Raw genomic sequence first — 21,348 nt, forward strand, 5'->3', positions numbered from 1 at the left:
TCTCTTCCTTCCTTCCTTCTTGTCTCTCTCTCTCTAACTTTTTTTCTTTTCTCATTCTTCCTTTCTCTCTCTCATTCGTACACACACCATTTCCCTCATGTCTGTCATTGACAGCTCTCAAAGAAAAGGAAGGACTCCTGCCTTGGGAAGGAGTTGGACTAGATTACCTCCATGTTCCCTTGCATTCCTTTATTTTCTCTGTCCCATTTAATCACAAACAGCCCCATTCACTTTAAAGTTGGTCGCAAACTCCACTCACCCTGTGCGCGCCCTGGTCCCACCCAAGGAGGCGAGCTGTGGGGCGAGGAAAAGGGGGGAGTCCGTGGCTCCAAGTCTTTTGATCTCCCCCGCTTCGGTTCTGCGAGCAGGAGGTGCTGCAGCTGAGGCGGTGTGGCGGTGGGGGGGTCAGAGCGCTGCCCGCTATGCACAGTGAGCCCAGGAGCAGTAGCTGCCGCCAGCTACCCTGCGCCGCCATCACTCGGTCCCCTTCAGGCCGTCGGCTGGGCACGCAGAGGGAGAGTGGCGACAGCAAGGACAGCCGAGTGGGGGTAGCACTTTGGTGGGTGAAGAAGAGCTGAGCTAAGGGGAAAAAAGATCTGCCGGGCAGGGGAGCGGGGTGGGTCGCTCCGTGGTGGGAGGCTTTTATTATTTTCTTTTCCCCTCACAAGAGTCACACCAGCAGCAGCAGCAGCAGCAGCAGGAGCAACAGCCTGGTGTGCACTCCCGATCCAGCCTGCCTGAGGAACAGGAGGGGAGTTTGGCTGTTTAAAAAGCCTCGTGTGGAACTCCTCTCCTATTCTTTCTTTTGCTGCCTTGCAGCCATGCAGGGTGCAAACCCTTGTCTTTCATAGCCCCCTCGTTTCCAATTGGGGGGATCCATGGAGAAGGACAGAAAAGATGGATTTTTTTCTTCCCCCCCCCCCAATTGGAAACGAGGTGGCTGTCAAAGCAAGGGAGCACACCCCGTGTGGCTTGTTTAAACAGAAGAATTAACAGGAGAGGAATTTGGCTGTTTAAAAAGCCCTGTATGGAAGCCTCTCCTGTTCCATTTGCTGTTTGAACACGACACAAGGGGTGCGCTGCCTTGTCTTTCACAGCTGCCTCGTTTCCAATGGGAGGGGGATCCATGGATCCATGGAGATGGATGGAAAATATGGATTTCTTCCTCCCCCCCCCCATTGGAAACGAGGCGGCTGTCAAAGCAAGGGAGTGCGCCCCACGTGGCTTGTTCAAATAGAAGAGGAATTAACAGGAGGGGAGGATTCATTGGACAAGCTAATGAGCATGCGCTGCTCTCTCCTCTGACAGCCACCTCGTTCCAATGAAGGGGGTGGAGAATCATGCGATTTCCTACCTCTGCATGGATTCCCCTCCCTCCCTCTGTGTGCCAAAACCTCCCAGAAGGCTCCTGCTGGCAGGCGAGCGGGAGGGAGGGGCAGGCCAGGGGAGGGACCGTTCTGGTTCCTGGCCCCCGGAAGCCCCGGTATGGGAAGGCACGCTAAATTCTTTCAACCGTCCGTTTCCCTGTGCTCAGAAAAGCAACTCTGGGAAGGTCCTTTGATGGCGGCAGGCGTCCTAGAACCTGCCTGCTAGCAAAGGACCTTCCCGAAGTTGCTTTTCTGAGCACAGGGAGACAGAAGGGACAAAATACCGTCCGGGTCTACAGGGCCGGGGCAGGCTTATTTCCGGGTCCGGTGACCAACCGGTTCACAAGAACCAGTGCGAACTGGCAGCAATCCATCACTGCTAGGAAGCTCAAGTTAATAGAATGCTGTCCTTTACTCTGGATGGATCTTGGAAGGAATGTACAAATTTTGTAATGTAATTGTTATCACACAAGGATTATGATCTTCCCCATATGTGGATCATAAAGCATTTTTCACTTCAATAGATTTCGAGTTCTGATCATTTTTATTGAGTTCTGATGTCTCTACCTGTTCAAATAAAATATTATTCCAGCAAAGTCACTATAAATGTTGTAGTCCTAATTCTCAACATGTGATGAACAAATTTAAAATCAAAATATTTGTCATAAGATATGTTTAGTTGCACCCTTCTTATAGCTGTATTATTTCAAGTAAATATAACTGTAAATTTGTTTTAGATCACCCAGGCTTAGAAAATGTGGTACAGATTGAAAAATTTCAAGAAAAGGCATATATGGAATTACAGGATTATGTAATGAAAGTATATCCGGATGATACCTACAGGTGTGTAGAATCTGAACAAGTATCTATTTCCAGTTTTTAAAATGTTTCTTTTAAAATTTGAGAAACTTCAAGCTTTTTTTTTCTACCTTCACCATGGGGTGATATTGCTAGTCTTACTCTGTTTCATTTTCTTGCAGGAATAACATTAAATGAATAGTAGATATAAATTTAAATTCATATTTGATTTTCCCTTAAAATAATAGGGTGTAAAGTCACAAGCTGTATAAAATCTAGTAAAAAATTAATCCTGCAGAATTGACACACATTTTAAATGTTTATTAGTATAAAAACTATATGGTGCCATTGAAGTGTAAACAAATCAAGAATCTGTAAGTTATTTTGTACAAGTAAATATTTCAAATTTAGTACTACTTGTAAAAATTCTGTCTATTCCAGGCAATATTGTGTTCACTGAACACTGTGAACATTGAACTTTTTTTCCTATAGCACAAAAACTTTATCAACAAATAAGCGTTTAAAATGTAGCATATTCTTTAATCAATTACTATTAATATAACAAAATCTTATAAAATTAAGATTTGGACTGGTTAATTTCCATCCCTAGTAAATAATCCCTGAAGGAAATCTAAATCTCTGTCCTGCTGCATAAGTTAAAAAATAATAATAATTAGAATATTAAAACATTAAAACTGCACAGATTATGATTTTAAAACTATCCTGAAATCAGAACTAAGAGACAGGGGACCTGAATGAAATCTTACCCTATCAACCACTTCCATTGGTGAATGTCCCTCTGGGGATTCTATGCCAACTGGCAAAGCAAAGGTTTCCAGAAGGCCAAAAGGCTGGGAGCCATTCTCACCTCCAGTAGTAGAGTCTTCCCCAGCGATGGAACCACAGTGGAAAATCCTCTTCTTGAACCCGCCTGCTGGAATTCCTCAGTCTCTTCCCCTGCCATGAGTGGGGCGGGTTAGTCCCATTTGGGAGACACAGCTCCTTGATAGCAATAGCAATAGCAGTTAGACTTATATACCGCTTCATAGGGCTTTCAGCCCTCTCTAAGCGGTTTACAGAGTCAGCATATTGCCCCCAACAACAATCCGGGTTCTCATTTTACCCACCTCGGAAGGATGGAAGGCTGAGTCAACCCTGAGCCGGTGAGATTTGAACAGCCGAACTGCAGAACTGCAGTCAGCTGAAGTAGCCTGCAGTGCTGCATTTAGCCACTGTGCCACCTCGGCTCTTATTGATATCCTGGACCCACGCCATGTAGGGCTTTAAAAGTAAAAGTCAATATCTTTAATTGGATCCCGAAGTAAACAGGTAACCAATGCAGCAAGTCCAGTAGTGGTATTATAGGTGCAGCCCTAGGAGTTCCCAGTATTGTGTGCTACTGCATTCTGCATTAGCTGCAGCTTCCGATTACTCAAGGATAGCTCCATATAGAATGTGTTGCAGTAATCCAGCCAAGAAATGACTAAAACATGAGTGACCATGTGCAGATCCAGCTAAGGGCGTAACTGGTGCACAACACAATTGGCACAAAGGCCCTCTTAGCCACAACTGCCATCTGCTTTTTGAACAGGAGTCGTAAATCCAGAGGACCCCCTAGTCCTTTTGACAATAAATACTGTAAACCTGGGCATACTATCTAGTGTGCTTGTGAATTAGTCAGTGGCATCTAACTGCTTCCTATTGGAAGTTACTCCAATAGGAGTTACTAAAAAGTTACTTGGCCTAATTGTATGATCTACCTTTTTTAGGACTGAATCACTTGCAAAAGCTAGTGCAAAATTACATGAATGAAATGTAATAATTCAACATGAAAATTTCCTAGCAAGTAGGATAGCATACTTGTCTCTTTGCCATGTAGGGCTAGGTAAGCTATTGAGTAAGGTATACAATTGTGAAGCTTTATTATACGTAATGTAGCAAAATTTCACACAGTAGTTCTGAATTTATGCAAGCAACTGATTTCTAGACTATTTTAATAATATCTTCATGTTTTCTCTCTCAAACATATCATATATGAATAAACTATCAATTTACTTATTAATGTATTAGATTTTGCAATTGGATATAGTTTTATGTAACATTTTATTGCACTATAAACCAAGCATTTAGTTTTAGAGTTCACTTATAACTAATTTTTTTATTATTTTTTAAAAAATCTAACCTAATCTTAAATATTAGTTTTTAGCTCCTAATTTTAGTGTTAATAGAATGCAGTTCCGTGTTATTTCACTTATAGCCATATAAATTACACATGCATAGCTGGATTCTGTTAAACCTTGTTTTAAGATAGTCATTGACAAAAATGAAGTTATCAAACTACTGTTTCTGCTAAAACTAATCCATAGATAATGGTCATGAAGTTTACCCAGACAAATGCAATTACAATTGTAGTACTCATCATCATGTTGGATTCAAAGCAAAAAGGTGCTTTAGAGTATATGGGGAGGGAGGAGGTCCTCACATAGTATCTGTCAAACATTCCAGAAATGAAGTATTTAGTTTGAGTTGCCAACAGGATTGTATCATGAAAAATATGAATAATGTTTGATTTAGCATTTATTGCTGAAAAACTATACTTTTTGTTTGCTAATATTTTGTTGGTATTAAAGAACAAGTCTCGTCTGAACATGTAAAAGTGTGCCAGTGTTTGTCCAATCTGTCTTTCAGGCTCTCTAGGCTACTTCTCAGATTGCCGGCCTTAAGACTGATGAGTGCAGCTATCACAGAAGAACTGTTTTTTGCAGGACTAATTGGAAATGTTCAGATTGACAGTATCATACCATATATTCTACGAATGGAGACTGCAGACTACAACTCTCAAATAATTGGTCATACTATATAAAAAAAATTAAACCAGTTTCTATACCATGGCAATCGTGGTGATTTAAATGTACATTATCTCCAAGAGATAAAAAAAGTTTTCCTGTGAAGGCATAGCACAAAAAAATAAAGGAAGGTGCTAATTCTTCTTTAGCAATTCATTTGGAAAACACAATGGAATATCTTCAGTGGTACAAGTACAGGACTTACCTTTTGTCTGATTTTCAAGAACTTTGTACATTTCTGATAATTAGTGAAAATCAAGAAGTGTAGTTCATCTTATTTTTGTAGCTTAGCTATACATGGAACTTGTGAACTCCAAGCAAATACACATAAGTTAACCTTTAATAAAGAGAAGCTTCATAAAAACATTTCAACCTGATACTAGGACAAATAAACTTCTTTTCCAATTGTTCTGGATTCAGTATCTTGTTTCTACAAGTTTACTTTTGTCAGTTTCATTTCTGCTTTCATTTCTGATGAGACAGAGTTTCAATTCTGGATAACTCAGCTACTTTTTTCAGAAGTTATTTTTTTTATTCAGAAACAGGTGATTTTGGAGTTACTTAAAACAGGGCTTTATCTCATGTTAGTGTTCCAAATCAGTGATTACATCTTTTGCAGTAATTGTTTTGTTCAGAGTTTTTAGCAGTTGCCAGGATTTCAGAATAAACATAATCCTAGATATTTTATTCACATCAAGAATTGTTATTTCCTAACTCCTGTTATTTATAAACACAAAATAATTTGTTGTGATTATGCTTTAATAATGTTTATCCACATATACCTAGGTAAATTTGGAAAAGTTTATTGAATTTCATTGTATGCAAATCTGTGAAACAACACATTCAGCCACATCCAGTATTGAGCAATGATGCTTACACAGTGTTCTCTCCCTCCTTTTCTATATCCTTGGGTATCCCAGGTTTGCTCCTTTATCTTAAACCTGGAGCAAATTTGGGAAGAATATAGAGAAAATGAAAGATGGGAGTAGAATTTTTCCCTAGATTGATTCTGTTCCACCATCAGAATTACACTACTGAATGAAATTATCACTTTTATTGGAAATGAATTTATTAAATTCTGTGTCCTTTAAGATTTGTTCCAGGTTTTCATAAAAGAATTCAGATAAAATTAGAAAAAAAATCTGAAAAGGCAATAAGTGAATAAACAAGTAAACCTTGATGAAATATATGTATTGCATACTAAATGGTATGTTCCTAAATAGCAGTGATTGCACTAGAATCCTAATTATTTCATATTTTATGTTTCCATGTTTGAGTTTGCTACTTTGTATTTTCAGCTTTTGAAAACTTTTCAAAATGCACTTTTCAGATTTATTAAAAGTGTGGTTTTTCCTTAGTTGTTTGGTAAATGTAGTTGAACATTAATTCAATATATTACTATATCAGGGGATACTGATATAGTGGTGTTCTATCAATTCACCTTACTTTAGATATTCTTAATCAGCAATAGAACCATCTCTATAAAATTATGGGCTCTACTAATAAAAAGGAGTTTATGTAATGTGACAGGTAAGATTATTCAAGGTTCTAAAAATTATTTGACTACAAAGGGATATCTTTTATATATTTCATAATGAAACACCTAATAATGAACTGAACAGTTATTTTTTTATGCACACAATATATGCATATACGTGGGCACATGCAGAAATTAATCATATCTACAGTTGTGATTGCTTTTGATGTATTTTTGGCAACATCTTACAAATATAACTTGTCCTGTTTTAAAGCATATTTAAAAATCATTTGAATTGCACACCTCCCTAAATGGTGTCTGTAAATCTGTTCTGCAGTCAATAGAAATAGTTTCTGAATTCCATTCCAATCCTTCATTTGTTTTAGTGATTCACTTGTAGTGTACACATCATAATGTCCCAATTACTACCTTATTGTGTAATATACTGTTGTAAATGTCTTTAAATTTAAAGAAGTGTAAATTCTATTTTGGCTGTATTTTAAAAAAATAAATTGTAACTTTTATTATAGAATTTGTTGATTGCATTTTTTTAAAAAAACAGCTCAGGAAACTACATCAATATTATACAGTTCAATGTACAGTAATTCGTGTTTAACACTGCTGAAATTTAACATTGAATGATCACACTGGCTCTTGGTTAGGTTTTTTGCTCACTAGATTACATATGTTTTTGTCCCCGTTTCTATACAATTTAGTTTGGTTTCCAGTTTTGAGATACACAGTACCAAGTTTGAAAGCGCAGACTTAAAATAATCAATAATCTGAATCTGATACACATTGGGTAATAATTAAAGTTGAAAATGTTATAAAATGGCGATATAAAAGTTATCTTTTGGTTTAAATGTCATTGTTTTCATATTCAATTTTGTATTTGTATTTGAAATTTATTTATAGGTCGCCCTTTTCCCTGGGGGGACTCAGGGCGGCTCACAACTCATGGGGAGGGGGGATACAAACAATAACAAACAATAACACATAAGAGCAATACATAATAAAAAATAGAGCACAACATTCATACCATTCGGGTGGGGGTGAGTTACATTCTTTAACCCCAGGCCTGAATATGGGCAAATTTTGAATATGGTGCAAATGTCATTCTTTTCATATTCAATTTTGTCATGCAAACTGTTTTGCTGTAAAATTGCGCGTTAGATTTGAGAATATCGCCTTTCGCACGCGCAGCCTACTGAAGTAACGCGCGCGAGAAAAGGAGTTTTCCTCGAATCTGCAAAACCAAGGCGCTGCGACGCAGGCGCAGAGAAGCGTAAGGAGGGGCGGAACTCCGCGAGAATAGGGAAAATGGCGGAATACGTGCAGGTGATGAAGCGGGCGTTGCAACAGCTCGGTGGGCACGGCGGTGTTCGTGGCCTTATGTGGCAGCTGCTCAGGTGAAATGTCCTGATTGCGCCAACGTGAGGAACGAGGGCGGGCGGTCCTTTCCAGCTGGGGAGCGCCTTGCTGAAAACTGCGGCTCGCAGGGTTGAATGACATGACCCTCAGACTCAGAGGATCGTTAGTGGAAAGAGTATTTCCAGAAATTCGTGAGTTAAAGCAGAAAAGGGCCGAAGGGAAAACGACCTTCGACGTCCGGAGCGGGCATCTCTCGAGGATGGGAACTAGGGCGACCTTATAATGGCTACAAAGCCTGCTGTTGGGAAGGTCACTGTTGGGAAGCTTTCTCTAACGTTGGGCTCCTCTTGACTGGGGCGTAATCCCTGCGAAAGGACGGGGCTCTGTTTATGGCGCGGTCCAAGGTTAACTTTGGGAGATCCCGGCGGCATTCAGTCACACTGTCCCAGCTCTTGACTTCGAGCTGCTCCTTGCCTCTCGACCTTGCTTTTTAACAAGGTTACCGTAACTGGGCTGAGAAACACATTTGCGCTGTTTGTTTCACCAGTGCTGTGGTAAAGTAAGGGATAACAATAGTTTAAATTCAGCGGAGGTGGTTTAGTCACTTAGAGCAGGGGTCTCCAACCTTGGCCACTTTAAGACTTGTGGACTTCAATTTCTAGAATTCCCCAGCCAGCTTTGCCAGCTGGGAGTTGAAGTCCGCAAGTCTTAAAGTGGCCAAAGTTGGAGACCACTGAACAGATAATTGATTAAAATTATTCGGGAATAATTTTTCAGGCTGCTACCCAAAACACTATTTTGATTAAACTCATTTGGCAGATAACTTGTTTAGTTGCAAGCAAATTATGTAGAAATAATGCTTCTGCAGTGTTATTTGTGAGCTTTAAAAAATCTAATAAATAATATATTGGGATATTTTTTTTATTTTCACCTTCCCCTAATAGTTTTATTTATTTGGAGCAGCAACTGAGAAATAATTCTTATCCATTTGATTGCCCTAATAAGATATTTGAAAGGTAAAACCAACCAAAGCTAACTTATACAGTAGCATTAGTTATCTAACGGTTTTCAGGTTAACAGGCTTTCAGATAGAGACTTTCACAATTTATTTGAAGATGGCAGACGTTAAACCAGGGGTCCTCAAACGTTTTAAACAAGGGGCCATCACCGTCCCTAAGACTGTTGGTGGGGGGGGGGCTGGACTGTCTGGGTGAGTGTGGCTAGGTGGGCATGTGACGGTGGGTGTGGCCAACTTAGTCCATTTTCCCTTTGTCCTCCCTAAGGCGTATTTGCTTGAACCCAAGGCATCTATTTATTGAATAAGACCTTCCCCAAGAGAAAAAGAGCACACATTTTCTTGCCACTTGTCTAATTTCAGTACAACAGCAGTTTCAGGCTTCTTAAAATAGGCCATTAAAAAAAGAATAAAACAAACAGGATTTCCTTCAAAATAACTCCTGATTATATGTTTCAGAAGACCACACAATAAACCAGACTGAGAACTGCACCAATTAAGATTGTAACTAAAACCCCCAAGATTTGGGAAAGAGAATCACTCTAAAATCCATTAGCATTGCATTTCTTTGAATACACCATATATCTTTATCTTATGTAATCTGTTTGGGGCAGATTAATGGCTTCAGTGGGCTGTATCTGGCCCATGGCCCATAGTTTGAGGGCCCATGGGTTAAACTCAAGACCTTCTGCATGTAAAGCCTGTAGAGTAGACTGTCGCATAACTATAAACCCCTTGAAGAATCTTATTTTGGATATTCACAGGGTCAATGATCTGAAAATTGGTACCCTAGTAGGAACTGATAAGTATGGAAACAAATACTATGAAGACAAAAGATACTTTTTTGGTAAGTAAGAATACTTGGATTATTTGAATTTGAGTCTTTTAACATATTTACCAACAATGAAAGTATTCTTATATCTTATGTGGATATAATTCAATTTGATGTTAAATAGAAAAGCCAATAGCAATAAGAAGTCATTGTTGCCACAACAGAAACTTGGGTTTTTGCTCAAATAAAGATATTTAAAAATGGGTTAAATAGTATTCAGTCTTTTGGATGTCTAATTCAGATGTTGATCTTGCTTTTCTGGCATTATTTTAGCTTTAAGAAGTAATTTTACTTTTTTTAAAAAGTTCATGCATAGAAAAAATTGTGTTTTAAAACATGTATGTATTTGTTTATTCATTGTATATGGCTGCCCATCTCACATCCTGACTCTAGACAATCACAATTTTAAAATAAGTAAAAATATATACAATTACTAAAATAAACTTAAAAATTAATCACAGATAAAATATGTGGAGTTGAAGAATCATAAAAAATGTTCAACATAGTCAGGAAAGCATACAGGAGGAAGGGGGGCAGGCTTAGATAGTGAATCTCAAGAGGCATGATGTTCCAGAGGCAGAATGGGGACTACTTAGCTTATGGAATCCACAACATGCCTCTCCTGTGGGGTCAGATAGGAAGGGTAGAAACAATTAGGGAGACACAGACCTGTAATTTAATTAGAAGAATAATTCATACATAATGATTATATTGATCACGGGTTCCTTGGTATTGCAAAATATTGTACTTATATTTATCATACAAATAAAACTGTTAAGGGAAATTTAATCTTAAGAGATGTATAAGCTCCAGCTTTGTAAAATAGTAAATAGTTTATATCAAAATTAGAAGTATAAACAAATAGTTTATCTTATAGAAACCAATAGGTATATGTGCTTGTAATTCCATTTGAAATTTTACCATTAGAAGTTATTTTTTCCTATATAATAGTTATTTAAAATGCTAAATTAAAATTTTGGTTCCTGGGAAGTCATAGTAAAGTTACTTATGTTGTCCTATATTTTTCTATTAAAAAAAAACTATATATGAATGAATCTTTTGGTTTCTAATTATCCTCTTTCTTTCCATATGTCAAGCTAGTCCTTCTCAAAATTGAGAATAGAAATATAAAGGTAAAGGTTCCCCCACACATGCATGCTAGTCGTTTCCGGTTCTAGGTGCAGTGCTCATCTCCGTTTCTAAGCCGAGGAGCAAGCACTGTCCGAAGACGTCTCCATGGTCATGTGGCCGGCATGACTAAACACTGAAGGTTACCTTCCCACCAAAGTGGTCCCTATTTTTCTACTTGCATTTTTTACATGCTTTTGAACTGCTAGGTTGGCAGAAGCTGGGACAAGTAACGGGAGCTCTCCATTCCGCAGCCCTAGGGATTCCACAAAACTTGATTTTGTGTAATTCTACGAGAATTAGTTTGTAATAATAAAATAGAATATATAAACTCATCCTGTTAAAAATTCTGATATACTTTTTAAAATTGTTATCTTTAAGGTCGTCATAGGTGGGTCATATATACTGCAGAAATGGATGGGAAGAACACATACTGGGATTTAGATGGAAGCATGATACCTCCTGAATGGTAAATCAGATAGTTTGATGCATACATTTATTTATGTTTTTATTAACTTGTAAAACAGGTATATCAGAACAATTCTGTTTATAAAGTAAATTAATTTGAGTCTTTTAAACTATACCTTCGTCTCTAATCCTTTACCAACAAATGTGTCATAATGGATCCTTATGGTAATTACATCAGATCAGTGAAAGTGTTAGGTTCAAACATCACTATAAATGCATATTTATTATTGGAAACTGACCAGTGTCTTTGGAATTTTGTTTTATTTACTTGTAGAGTGATTGGTAGCATTCTGTTGAATTCAATTGCACCATCATTGATAAGTTTTAAATATTACATGAACATTTTATCAATAAATTAAATACTACATTTTCCTATTACTTCAATGGGAAAAATTCTTATTTAATAATAAGCATTTTGCTACTTTTATTTAATTTTATTCTTGTAAGAACTTGTTCTATTTTTTAAGATTTGCTTAGTATTTATGGTACATTATGCTAAGTTGTAAGGTTTGCATATTTTAAAAAATGCTTTGGAAGAAAAGTTTTGGTTAAAGCAAGCCTATGTTTTTCAGTCTTTCACTGAAGCCTGGGGGGTGGAATCTCTAAATTTTTGTTTTCATGTCGAAACAGTACTGATAATTTAAAATTAAATGCAATGAATAAAATAAGCTTTGTCACTCTGGATCCTTGATATAGTCATTAGCACTTAGCACTTAGACTTATATACCGCTTCATAGTGCTTTTTACAGCCCTCTCTGAGCGGTTTACAGAGTCAGCCTATTGCCGCCAACAATCTGGGTCTTCATTTTACTGACCTCGGAAGGATGGAAGGCTGAGTCAACCTTGAGCCTGGTGAGATTTGAACTGCTGAACTGCAGCTAACAGTCAGCTGAAGTAGCCTCCAGTACTGCACTCTAACCGCTGCACCACCTCGGCTCTAGTCATTGGTATAAATAAGAGAATTTTTTCCTGCTTTTCCTCATCAGAACTTTCATCATATTTTTATTTAATCAACTTGTCACAAGCAGGATTCTCTTGGACTACTGCATTCGTACTTCAAAACTCCTGATTACTGTTCATTGGCAACAGAAAGGTCTATAAAACTAACTAGCATTTGCATCCCAAATCTTGTAGCCTTAGGTTTGTCAAGTTATTGAATGATGAGAAATTGCCTTTGGTTTTTTGACAACTATATTCAATTTCCATGACTTCAAATTTATTAAATGTAAATTATTTACATCATTTTTACAATGTAACTATTTTTTATGTTTTAGGTAGTATAACTGTTGCCCATAAAATATAATTTGTTGGGAACCTATGTGTGCAAATATAAGTCCTTAGGAAATATTTTTTAATTATATTTTTTCTTTACAAGGCATCGTTGGATGCATTGTATGACCGAAGAGCCCCCAACTACACATCCACCAGTGAGTCGTAAATTCATTTTCCAAAATCATAAAATGAATGAAAGTGGTACTTCTAAACAATATGTACCATACTCTACAACACGTAAGAAGATACAAGAGTGGGTTCCACCATCTACACCTAGCAAGTGAAAGAAAAAGAACTTGATGATTTTCAAGGAAAAGATTGTTTGTTGTGTATCTTTATTTAAAATAAAAACTTTGATTAAAAACATTTTGAAATCAAAATGATGTTGGGAAAGAGCTGAGTAATGAATGGGCAGAAACAAAATATACAATATGCTGTAGTATAGACCCCTCTGAGGATGTCATTTCAAAGGATGAGGAGGTTGCCACTGAGAAGACACACTGATTGATGAAACCTGGAACATACCTAGTCTTCCTGACCTCACCAGATGGATAGAAACATGGATTAATGGATCTCTATTATTATTGTAAGATATATAAATTATTGGATATATAAATTTGATGTATAAAAGCTTCAAGTCACCCTGTGCAATGGAAAAACTAATGCTAAAAACATTAGTCAGAGACTAAATCAGAAGTGAGGAATGTCAAATAACTTCAAACGTATCATAAAATGAACAGTCAGTTAACTTATAGCTTAGGTCAGAGGTGTCAAACATCACGGTGGTGTCACGTGGCATTTCGGGACACTTTTTTCCCTTTTGTTAAACCGGACGTGGGCATGGCCAACGTGTGACACATCTGGCCCATGTGCCAGGAGTTTCACAGACTTGACTTAGGTAAATCCAAGAAAATTTCTTGATTCCATCTGTAACACCATATCAAAATAACTAATGAAATATAGATGTCTGTTAAATGTCCAATGTTAACACTATCTGGGTGAATAAAATAAAAGTGAAAATATAATCTAATAAAAAATCAATCATTTTGTTTCTTGCACTTTTGATCTGATCTTGAAAAGGACATACTGTAAATTCTATTGTTCAATTCAGGATGTTTTGAAGTGCTTCAAATTAACTTGCTTTTAAGATTTGTCTAAAGGTTTATAATATCTAAAAGAATCAGCAGTGTAAAATTTTTGAACTTCAAGTGTGTTTTGGTAATGTCACCAGTATATGTAAAATTTACACTAGTTACCAAATTCTAAAATAATTTTTTAATCAAAATTGATCCAATAAATTATTATCAAATACTGTATTTACAATATTTTTCCTTGATATAGCATAGTGACTGAGCTATAAATAAAGAAGTCATCCAGACTAATGTTCCTTTTGCTAGGAATTCATTCAGCTAATGTCACCTCTGCCATGTAAAAGATCTTCAGTAAGCCCCTTTCAGTGCTTTAGAAAGTCCTCCTTCCATTCCTAGCACCGCCTAACGGAGTGAGCTCCCGTTACTTGTCCCAGCTTCTGCCAACCTAGCAGTTCAAAAGCACGTAAAAAATGCAAGTAGAAAAATAGGGACCACCTTTGGTGGGAAGGTAACAGCGTTCCGTGCACCTTTGGCGTTTAGTTATGCCGGCCACATGACCAGGGAGATGTCTTTGGACAGCTCTGGCTCTTCAGCTTTGAAACAGATGAGCACCGCCCCCTAGAGTTGGGAACAACTAGCACATATGTGCAAGGGAAAACTTTACCTTTTAATTTTAACATATTGTGAAGTTAATGTGCATACTACTATTCAAGCTAAATATGAAAATAATTTATGTCCTAATTGTTTCTCTTGAGTACATTTAAATATTGAGATATTTTTCTGCAGATGTATCTTTGGTGCCATATTATATAAACTATTCTGCCTGAAACTGTATGTACATTTTAATAATTCTAATAAATCAGTTTCCTAAATCTGTATAAAAGCTGAGGACTAGTTCAGAAACTTGCCCCTTTTTGTGTAAGTTAGATGTGGTAGATACAGAGTACAATTAAGCCTATTCCCATATTAAAGTACAATTAAGCCTATTCCCATATTATTGTTTAGAGAATTAAGATTAATATTATGATAAAAATAAGGCATATACTACCATAGTTTTGTTATAGATTAGCTGCATTTTGTCTTATTTGAATCCTAAATTGATTAATAAGTTAATGGAAACAATTTAAAAGTTATGTTTCAAATTCAGTTTTTGGCTTACTTATTAATTGCTAAGACTAACCCTGGTTAGTCTTGCTTCATTTCAGACAGTATAGAGAATTTTGACTTATCTACACTGAATACAAAAGATTCAGTTCTTTCACAGCTGTGCCAGAGGAGGGAGTATATGAGTTTATTTTGACACTGAGCTCTAATTTAGATTTAGCTGAACCAGCATTCAGCCCTATATTTCATACTATCCAATAAAACTGATGGCTAGCTATCAGGTTCTGGTGTACCTGTCTTCTAGTAAAGGCTGCTAAATTTTCATTCTCTCCGTCCCTCTCCTCCAGTATTTATTTCCTTGCCAGCCTAAGAAGCAATAGGAAAAAAGATGCCCATTGATCATTTCCTAACAAAATCAAAAGTTAAAAAAATAAAAGGGCACAATTCCTTTTTGAAAGAGGTCAGCCAGATAAAGACATCTTTGTTATATATGATAAAAATAAACACATCACTCCAGACATGTTATATATCACTCCAGTAATACATACATATTATACAGTATATATTTTAAATGTATCAAGTATGGAAAAGACATTGGTTTGGCAACCAAATGTAGGTTAGTCTACACCAGGGGTGTCAAACTGACAGCCCTTGGGCCAGATGCATCATGCTCAGACCATACTCACCCCAGCTCCACAAAGGGGGAAAACATTGCAATTTGTCATGTGATGGCAAATTTTGGGTTCAATTCTAGTTGTAAATAAAGGACTATCTGTATTGTATTATTTATGGCTACCTATAGTTGTGAAAGTTGGACCATGAAAAAAACAGATGGGAGCAAAATCTATTTAAGCTGTGGTGTTGCAGAGAGCTCATTCCTTGAACCACAAAAATGACACGTACTGGAGTGTATAAATCCGTGCATGTTGCTGGGAGGCAAAATCACTAAATTTTGGTTTATTTTAACCATGCCAGAGGTGGGTTCCTCACGGTACAGTACGGTATGGCAGAAGAGGTAGTGAAAATCTGGCTGACTGGACCAGACCGGTAGCAATGGCCAGGCCCCACCCCTGTACCGGTGAAAGAAAGAATACCCTACCATCCCGGAACTGTGCAGCGAGTTAAGGGAAGTGGGTCTTGGGAGAGACCTTCCCTCCCCCTTCAGAGAGCCTGTGTGGGGGGAGAGGCTGGCCCCAAAGCACCTGCCCTCATTCAAAGCAGCCCGCCTCCCCTCTGCCCACATGGGCTCTATGGAAGGGAAGGGAAGGTCCCTCCCCAGACCGGCTTTCCTTCCCTTCAGCATCAATCCGTAGGGGGAGGGCATGGACTGTTCGGCGGCAGCGGAAAAAAGGAGGCTTCCTTGCCAACCTCCCAGCTGGTAAAACAATTTTTTGCCAATTGGAAGGGATGTATGTGTATGAGATGGGGGGGAGAGAGAAAGAGAGAAGGAAAGAGGAAGGTAGGAAGGGAGAGAGAGAAAAAAGACAGAGAAAGAAAGGAAAGAAAGAGAGAGACACTAAAGAAAAAAAAGAAAAAGTGGGAGAGGGAGACACAAGAATAAGAAAATGAGAGAAAGAAAGAAAAAGAAAAGAAAGAGAACTTATGATCGCAATTGAGCCCGAAATTTTGGTTGCTAAGCAAGAGTGTTGTTAAGTGAGTTTCACCACATTTTACAAGTTGGCCACGCTTACCCGGTTACATGACCACCAAGCCACACCCACAAAATAGAGCATGCCCCCAGAATAGGTAGTAAAATTTTGTGAAACCCACCCCTGAGCCATGCCATATGCTCTAATTCATTGGAGAAGGCAGTTATGTTCATAATGGTTGGTGGTATAAGGAAACAAGGCTACCAAATACATGTTGGCTAGATATCATCAAAGCCAATGAGCTAGCTAGAGCCTAAAATGGGTCAACAACCCATGGCTCTGGAACCGCATGTGGCTCTTTCATCCCTCTGCTACAGGGTTCCACCACAAATCCGCGAATCCCTTATCCGCGGAGACATAAGCGCGAAGACTAATTCGCACCGTTCTAAGCGCTAAGGGAAAACGTGACCCTACCGCGATGACATAATCGCGGAGGGCAAAATCGCGCATTCCCAAGCACTCAGTACCCTAAACCTAACCCTAAACCTAACCCTAAACCTAAACCTAACCCTAAACTTAACGCTAAACCTAACCCTAAAACAAACCCTAAAACAAACCCTAAAACAAACCCCTAAACCTAATCCTAACCCTTACCTTAATTGAAGTCGGCTTTCTGCCGCGGTGCCGTTTTAAAGCGCCCTTCTGTTGCCGCGCTGTTGTCGCGGCGGTGATGACGTGCGGTGATGACGTCACGGCTTTAGCGCCGCGATTTTATCACCACGATTTTGACTAGCGCGGTTTTGTCGTGCCACGCTGCTACAGTTCCCTGTCACTCAAAATATGTGTCACAACCGCCAATGTGTGATACCTGCCAGTATGCGATTTATTGAGCTTTGAGCTCCCGATAGACCAACCATGCATAAATCCGAGAAAATAAAAGTTTCAGAAGAAAACAACATTTAATTCAACTACAAATGCTAGTTCTGTGGCTCAGGAAATACCCAGGCACAGGAGGGGTTTTGTGATTCCTGGTGTTTTCTTTTCTGTGGGAAATGGGTCCAAATTGAGTGTTTAAGGTTGCCGACCCCTGGCCTAAAACAACTGAAAGAAACCAACAGCGCAAAATATATGAAGAGAGCTAGTCCACAGAATTGGACACATTTGAATGGATAGCATTTTATATTTTAAAAAGTTAATATTTAAAATATAAATAAGCAGATAAGAATAAATAAGCTTCCTTGATCTTAAGGTATTAAGACTAATATAATTTAATATAAGCTTTTTTGTGGATAAAATATTTGCTCGGAATTAATATCTCGCTGACTCTATTGCCATGATAGAAGTGATGTATTTATTATGTTACTTGGGAGGATTTCAAACCTCAAATTCTGTAGACTCAAGAAAGAGCACAGAGTTCTGTGTAATCTTAGTTCTGCCACTTACAGATTGGACCCCTAATCCTACCTGGCTACTTAAACTGACGAGAGAGGGACTGCAAACCAATCTGGGCTAAAGCCAATTTGTCTCTGAGAAATGGAAAAATGCCAGAAATAATTTAGAACTTTGACAGTCTGGATTCAAACCTAAGCATAGAACAGAAACTACATTAATTATTCATTGTTGACCCATGGAGGAGCCTGTGGAAGTGGTATGATCATTTCCTAGATGTTTCAGCTGTTTTTTATACTGTACAGGCAGCCTTTGGATTATGACCACTTGTTCAGCTGGACAAGTAATAATTGAAACCAGTCCCCAATGTTCCAGCCATTGAAACACCCCTGAGGTCATATGATCATGATTTGGATGCTTGGCTATCAGCTTGCACAATGATCAGGATTGCCATTTGCAGCCGTCCCTGTTGGCTTCCAGTGTCCTGAGTGCAGCCATCTAAAACAAGATGCACTGATGAGGGTCACTCATACACTTGTCATCTCTTAATAAAATATATAAAAATAAAATAGTTCACTCTACACAGGGCTGTCCTGAAGACCAACTGGAAACTTCAACTAGTTCAGTACACAGTGGAAGTTCTGTGCAGCTAAGTGACACGCTCCTGTGGAAACTACACTGGCTTCCAATAGGTCTCTAAATGCAAATTAAGGTGCTGGTTTTTACCTATAAAGCCCTATGTGGTTCAGGATATGGGTACTTTAGGGAACTGCCTTTCCTCAGTAATAACTGAACAACTATCATTTCATTGTTTTACATTTCTACCTCTGATTCTTTTAAATAATTTTATTTTTATTTATATACTATTTTTAGTATTATTTAGACAAGGGTCTAGAAGGAGAACTCATCAAATTTCTAGATGACACCAAGCTGGCAGAAATAGATGATATTCTAGATCAGCTCAGGATGCAGAAGGATCTTGACAGACTTGACTATTGGACCCTATCTAACAAAATGAAATTAATAGTAGTATTTTATTGTCATTGCACCTGGTACAATGAAATTAAATGCCATCTTCAGTGTACAACATTATAAATAAGAAAAACTATAAAAATAAAAACACACATCTGTCACACTCTATGCAATTGAATTGAAAACCCCTGACACTGCATTAATATTGCACTATACAGTAGAATTCAATATAGTTAACTCCTCTGGGATAGAAGCTATTTTTCAGCTTATTTGTCCCTGTTTTTATTATTCTGTACTACCTGCCAGATGGTAATACTTCAAAAAAGGATGCCCAGGGTGAGATGGATCTTTTAAAAATATTTTGAACTTTCTTAAGGCAGCGGGAGCTATAGAACTCTTTCAAAGAGGGGAGAGGGCAACCAATGATCCTCTGGGCAAAGATGTTAACCCTCTGGAGTGCTGTCCTATCTGCCACTGTGCAATTGGCAAACCATACAAAAGTGCAGTAAGTAACTTCAATGGTGATAAAAGTAAAGTTCTATATTTAGGCAAGAAAAACCAAATGCATAGGCATAGAATAGATGGGACCTGGCTCATAGTAGTAACTGCGAGAGTGATCTTGGAGTCCTAGGTGACAATCACTTAAATACCATATGAACCAAAAATGTGTTGCAATTGCCAAAAAGGCCAACACAGTCCTAGGCTGTATTAACAAACATATAAAAATGAGATCACAAAAAGTGTTAATACCACTTTATAATAGCTTGGTAAGACCACACTTGGAATATTGCATCAACTTTGATCGTCATGATATTAAAAATATGTTGAGGTTCTGGAAAGAGTATAGACTAAAGAGCAACAAAGATGATTAGGGATTCGAGGATAAAACATAAAAAATAATAGTTGCATGGAATTGGGTATGTCTGGTTTAATGAAAAAGACCAGGGCAGATATGATAACAGTATTCCAATATCTAAGGGCTGCCACAAAAAGAGTCAGTCAACCTACCATATTTTCCAAAGCACATGAAGGCAGGACAAGAAACAATGGATGGAAATTGATCAAGGAGAGAACCAACCTAGAACTAAGTCGAAATTTCCTGAGTTAGAAAAATTAATCAGTGGAACTGTTTCCCTCAAGAAGTTGTAGGTGCCCCAACACTGGAGGTTAAGAAGAGATTTTCCTGAAATGGTACACGGTTTCTAGCTTGAGCAAAGGGTTAGACTGGAAGACCTCCAAGGTACCTTCCAACTCTGTTTTTCTGTTACTTTACTATGTAAAATTCATGAATGGATGGACCATTGCTGGCTGGTTCTCTATGATGTTACATAATTTCCCATTGACAGAAAGCAACAATAGAATGTTTATTTCCAAATTTGTTTTCAAAATTTCTACCCTTGTATGAAGTTCCTATAGCTTCAAGTATTGGCATTAAATAACTTTGAGAAGAGTGGCAAAAGTGCATTGCAGGAAACAATTATAGGATGCCTAGGGAAAGAGTTTTTGATATTTCTGGATTCATTTCTGGGACAAAGGAAACAAAACAGTCACTCTTTCAAAACTCCTCTTTCTTGAATATCTAAAATATTAGATGTATAGACTATTTATCCTTTGAATTGCAACTCAAACATAAATGCACCTGTCTATGGGAACTGCATCTCTGAAAGGCTTTGTGAAAAATTTAATATTCTCCCACTTGAATCTATTTAAATCCTACTTATATTAAGCAGATGTAATTAATTTTGACTCTGGGACAAGGATAAGACAAGAATGATAACTGATGATTTAACTAAGAAATGCAACAGACTAAACCAGTATTTCTGCTCACATACTATTACATTGCTTGATAGAGATGTGTTGAAAAACATTAATTCCCTGAAATACCAGTTTAGGAAAGCTTTTTCATGAAAGAGTAAACATTAGGTAATTTTATATAGCAATCTATAGGCACCTATGACTTGGAAATCTGAAGCCACTAGACATGTTTGTCAGAGACACAGTAAAGAAGCTATCCTGTTGGTTCAGTAAATTAGCTTTTGGCTTATCTGAATCTATAATCAATACAGGACCTGCGGAATCTTGAAAGATAGAAAGATACTTCTTGTATATTATATTTCATTTAGAAAGCAATAAACTGTAAATGTGCAGGTAAGTCAGAGGTGTTATAACATTCTACTATGTATGCTATCTAATAATTGGGATACAGGAAAGCACTGTCAAATTTAAGTTAATGATTATTAATTTCACTGATTTATTAGTTAAGAACGATTGCTTTAACTGAAAAAACTTCATCAAAGCTGTGGAATTTCAGCCAGGTAATTTATATAGGTGTCCAAGCAATTTCTGTACATACTAAAGAGATGAGAAATAATTTGGGTTTGCAAATATTTTAAACTAATGCTGGTGTACATGCATTATCACTAACTATATTACCAAACAGCGATTCTCTAAATATCTATTGTGATTTTTAAAAGGTTCAAATCTGAAAAAAACCCATCATTTTCATTTTTGCTGACTTAATTCCTGAGTAACTCATAGTTGTGATTCAGTGGTGGGTCCCGGATCCCGTCACAACTGGTACGCCACAACAAGGATGGATGTCCACCTCGGGCACACATGACAAGGTTGC

At 37.7% G+C, this 21,348-nt stretch overlaps 2 protein-coding genes across 6 annotated transcripts in view; both read left to right on the top strand.

Annotated features, from left to right (window-relative positions):
• The window catches only part of NR2C1 (nuclear receptor subfamily 2 group C member 1), a 29,586-nt gene extending 22,566 nt beyond the window's left edge, over positions 1–7,020 (top strand). For all 5 annotated transcript variants that reach the window (XM_087723343.1, XM_087723348.1, XM_087723345.1 and 2 more), the window contains 2 exons: positions 2,105–2,210; positions 4,854–7,020. In XM_087723343.1, the coding sequence (XP_087579469.1) occupies positions 2,105–2,210; positions 4,854–5,028 (281 nt within the window). In that variant the 3' untranslated portion in view covers positions 5,029–7,020. The remainder of the gene's footprint in view (positions 1–2,104; positions 2,211–4,853) is intronic.
• Positions 7,021–7,751: 731 nt separating this feature from the next.
• NDUFA12 (NADH:ubiquinone oxidoreductase subunit A12) lies at positions 7,752–12,940 on the top strand. Its single transcript, XM_014059121.2, has 4 exons — positions 7,752–7,897; positions 9,639–9,721; positions 11,216–11,303; positions 12,678–12,940. The coding sequence occupies exons 1-4, from the start codon at positions 7,809–7,811 to the stop codon at positions 12,856–12,858; spliced, it is 441 nt and encodes a 146-aa protein (XP_013914596.1). The 5' UTR covers positions 7,752–7,808; the 3' UTR covers positions 12,859–12,940.
• The last annotated feature ends 8,408 nt before the right edge of the window (positions 12,941–21,348 follow it).

The sequence above is a fragment of the Thamnophis sirtalis genome, unplaced genomic scaffold, assembly GCF_051295495.1.
Source record: "Thamnophis sirtalis isolate CommonGarterSnake01/CBP01778 unplaced genomic scaffold, rThaSir2_p1.2 scaffold_9, whole genome shotgun sequence".
Lineage (NCBI taxonomy): Eukaryota > Metazoa > Chordata > Lepidosauria > Squamata > Natricidae > Thamnophis > Thamnophis sirtalis.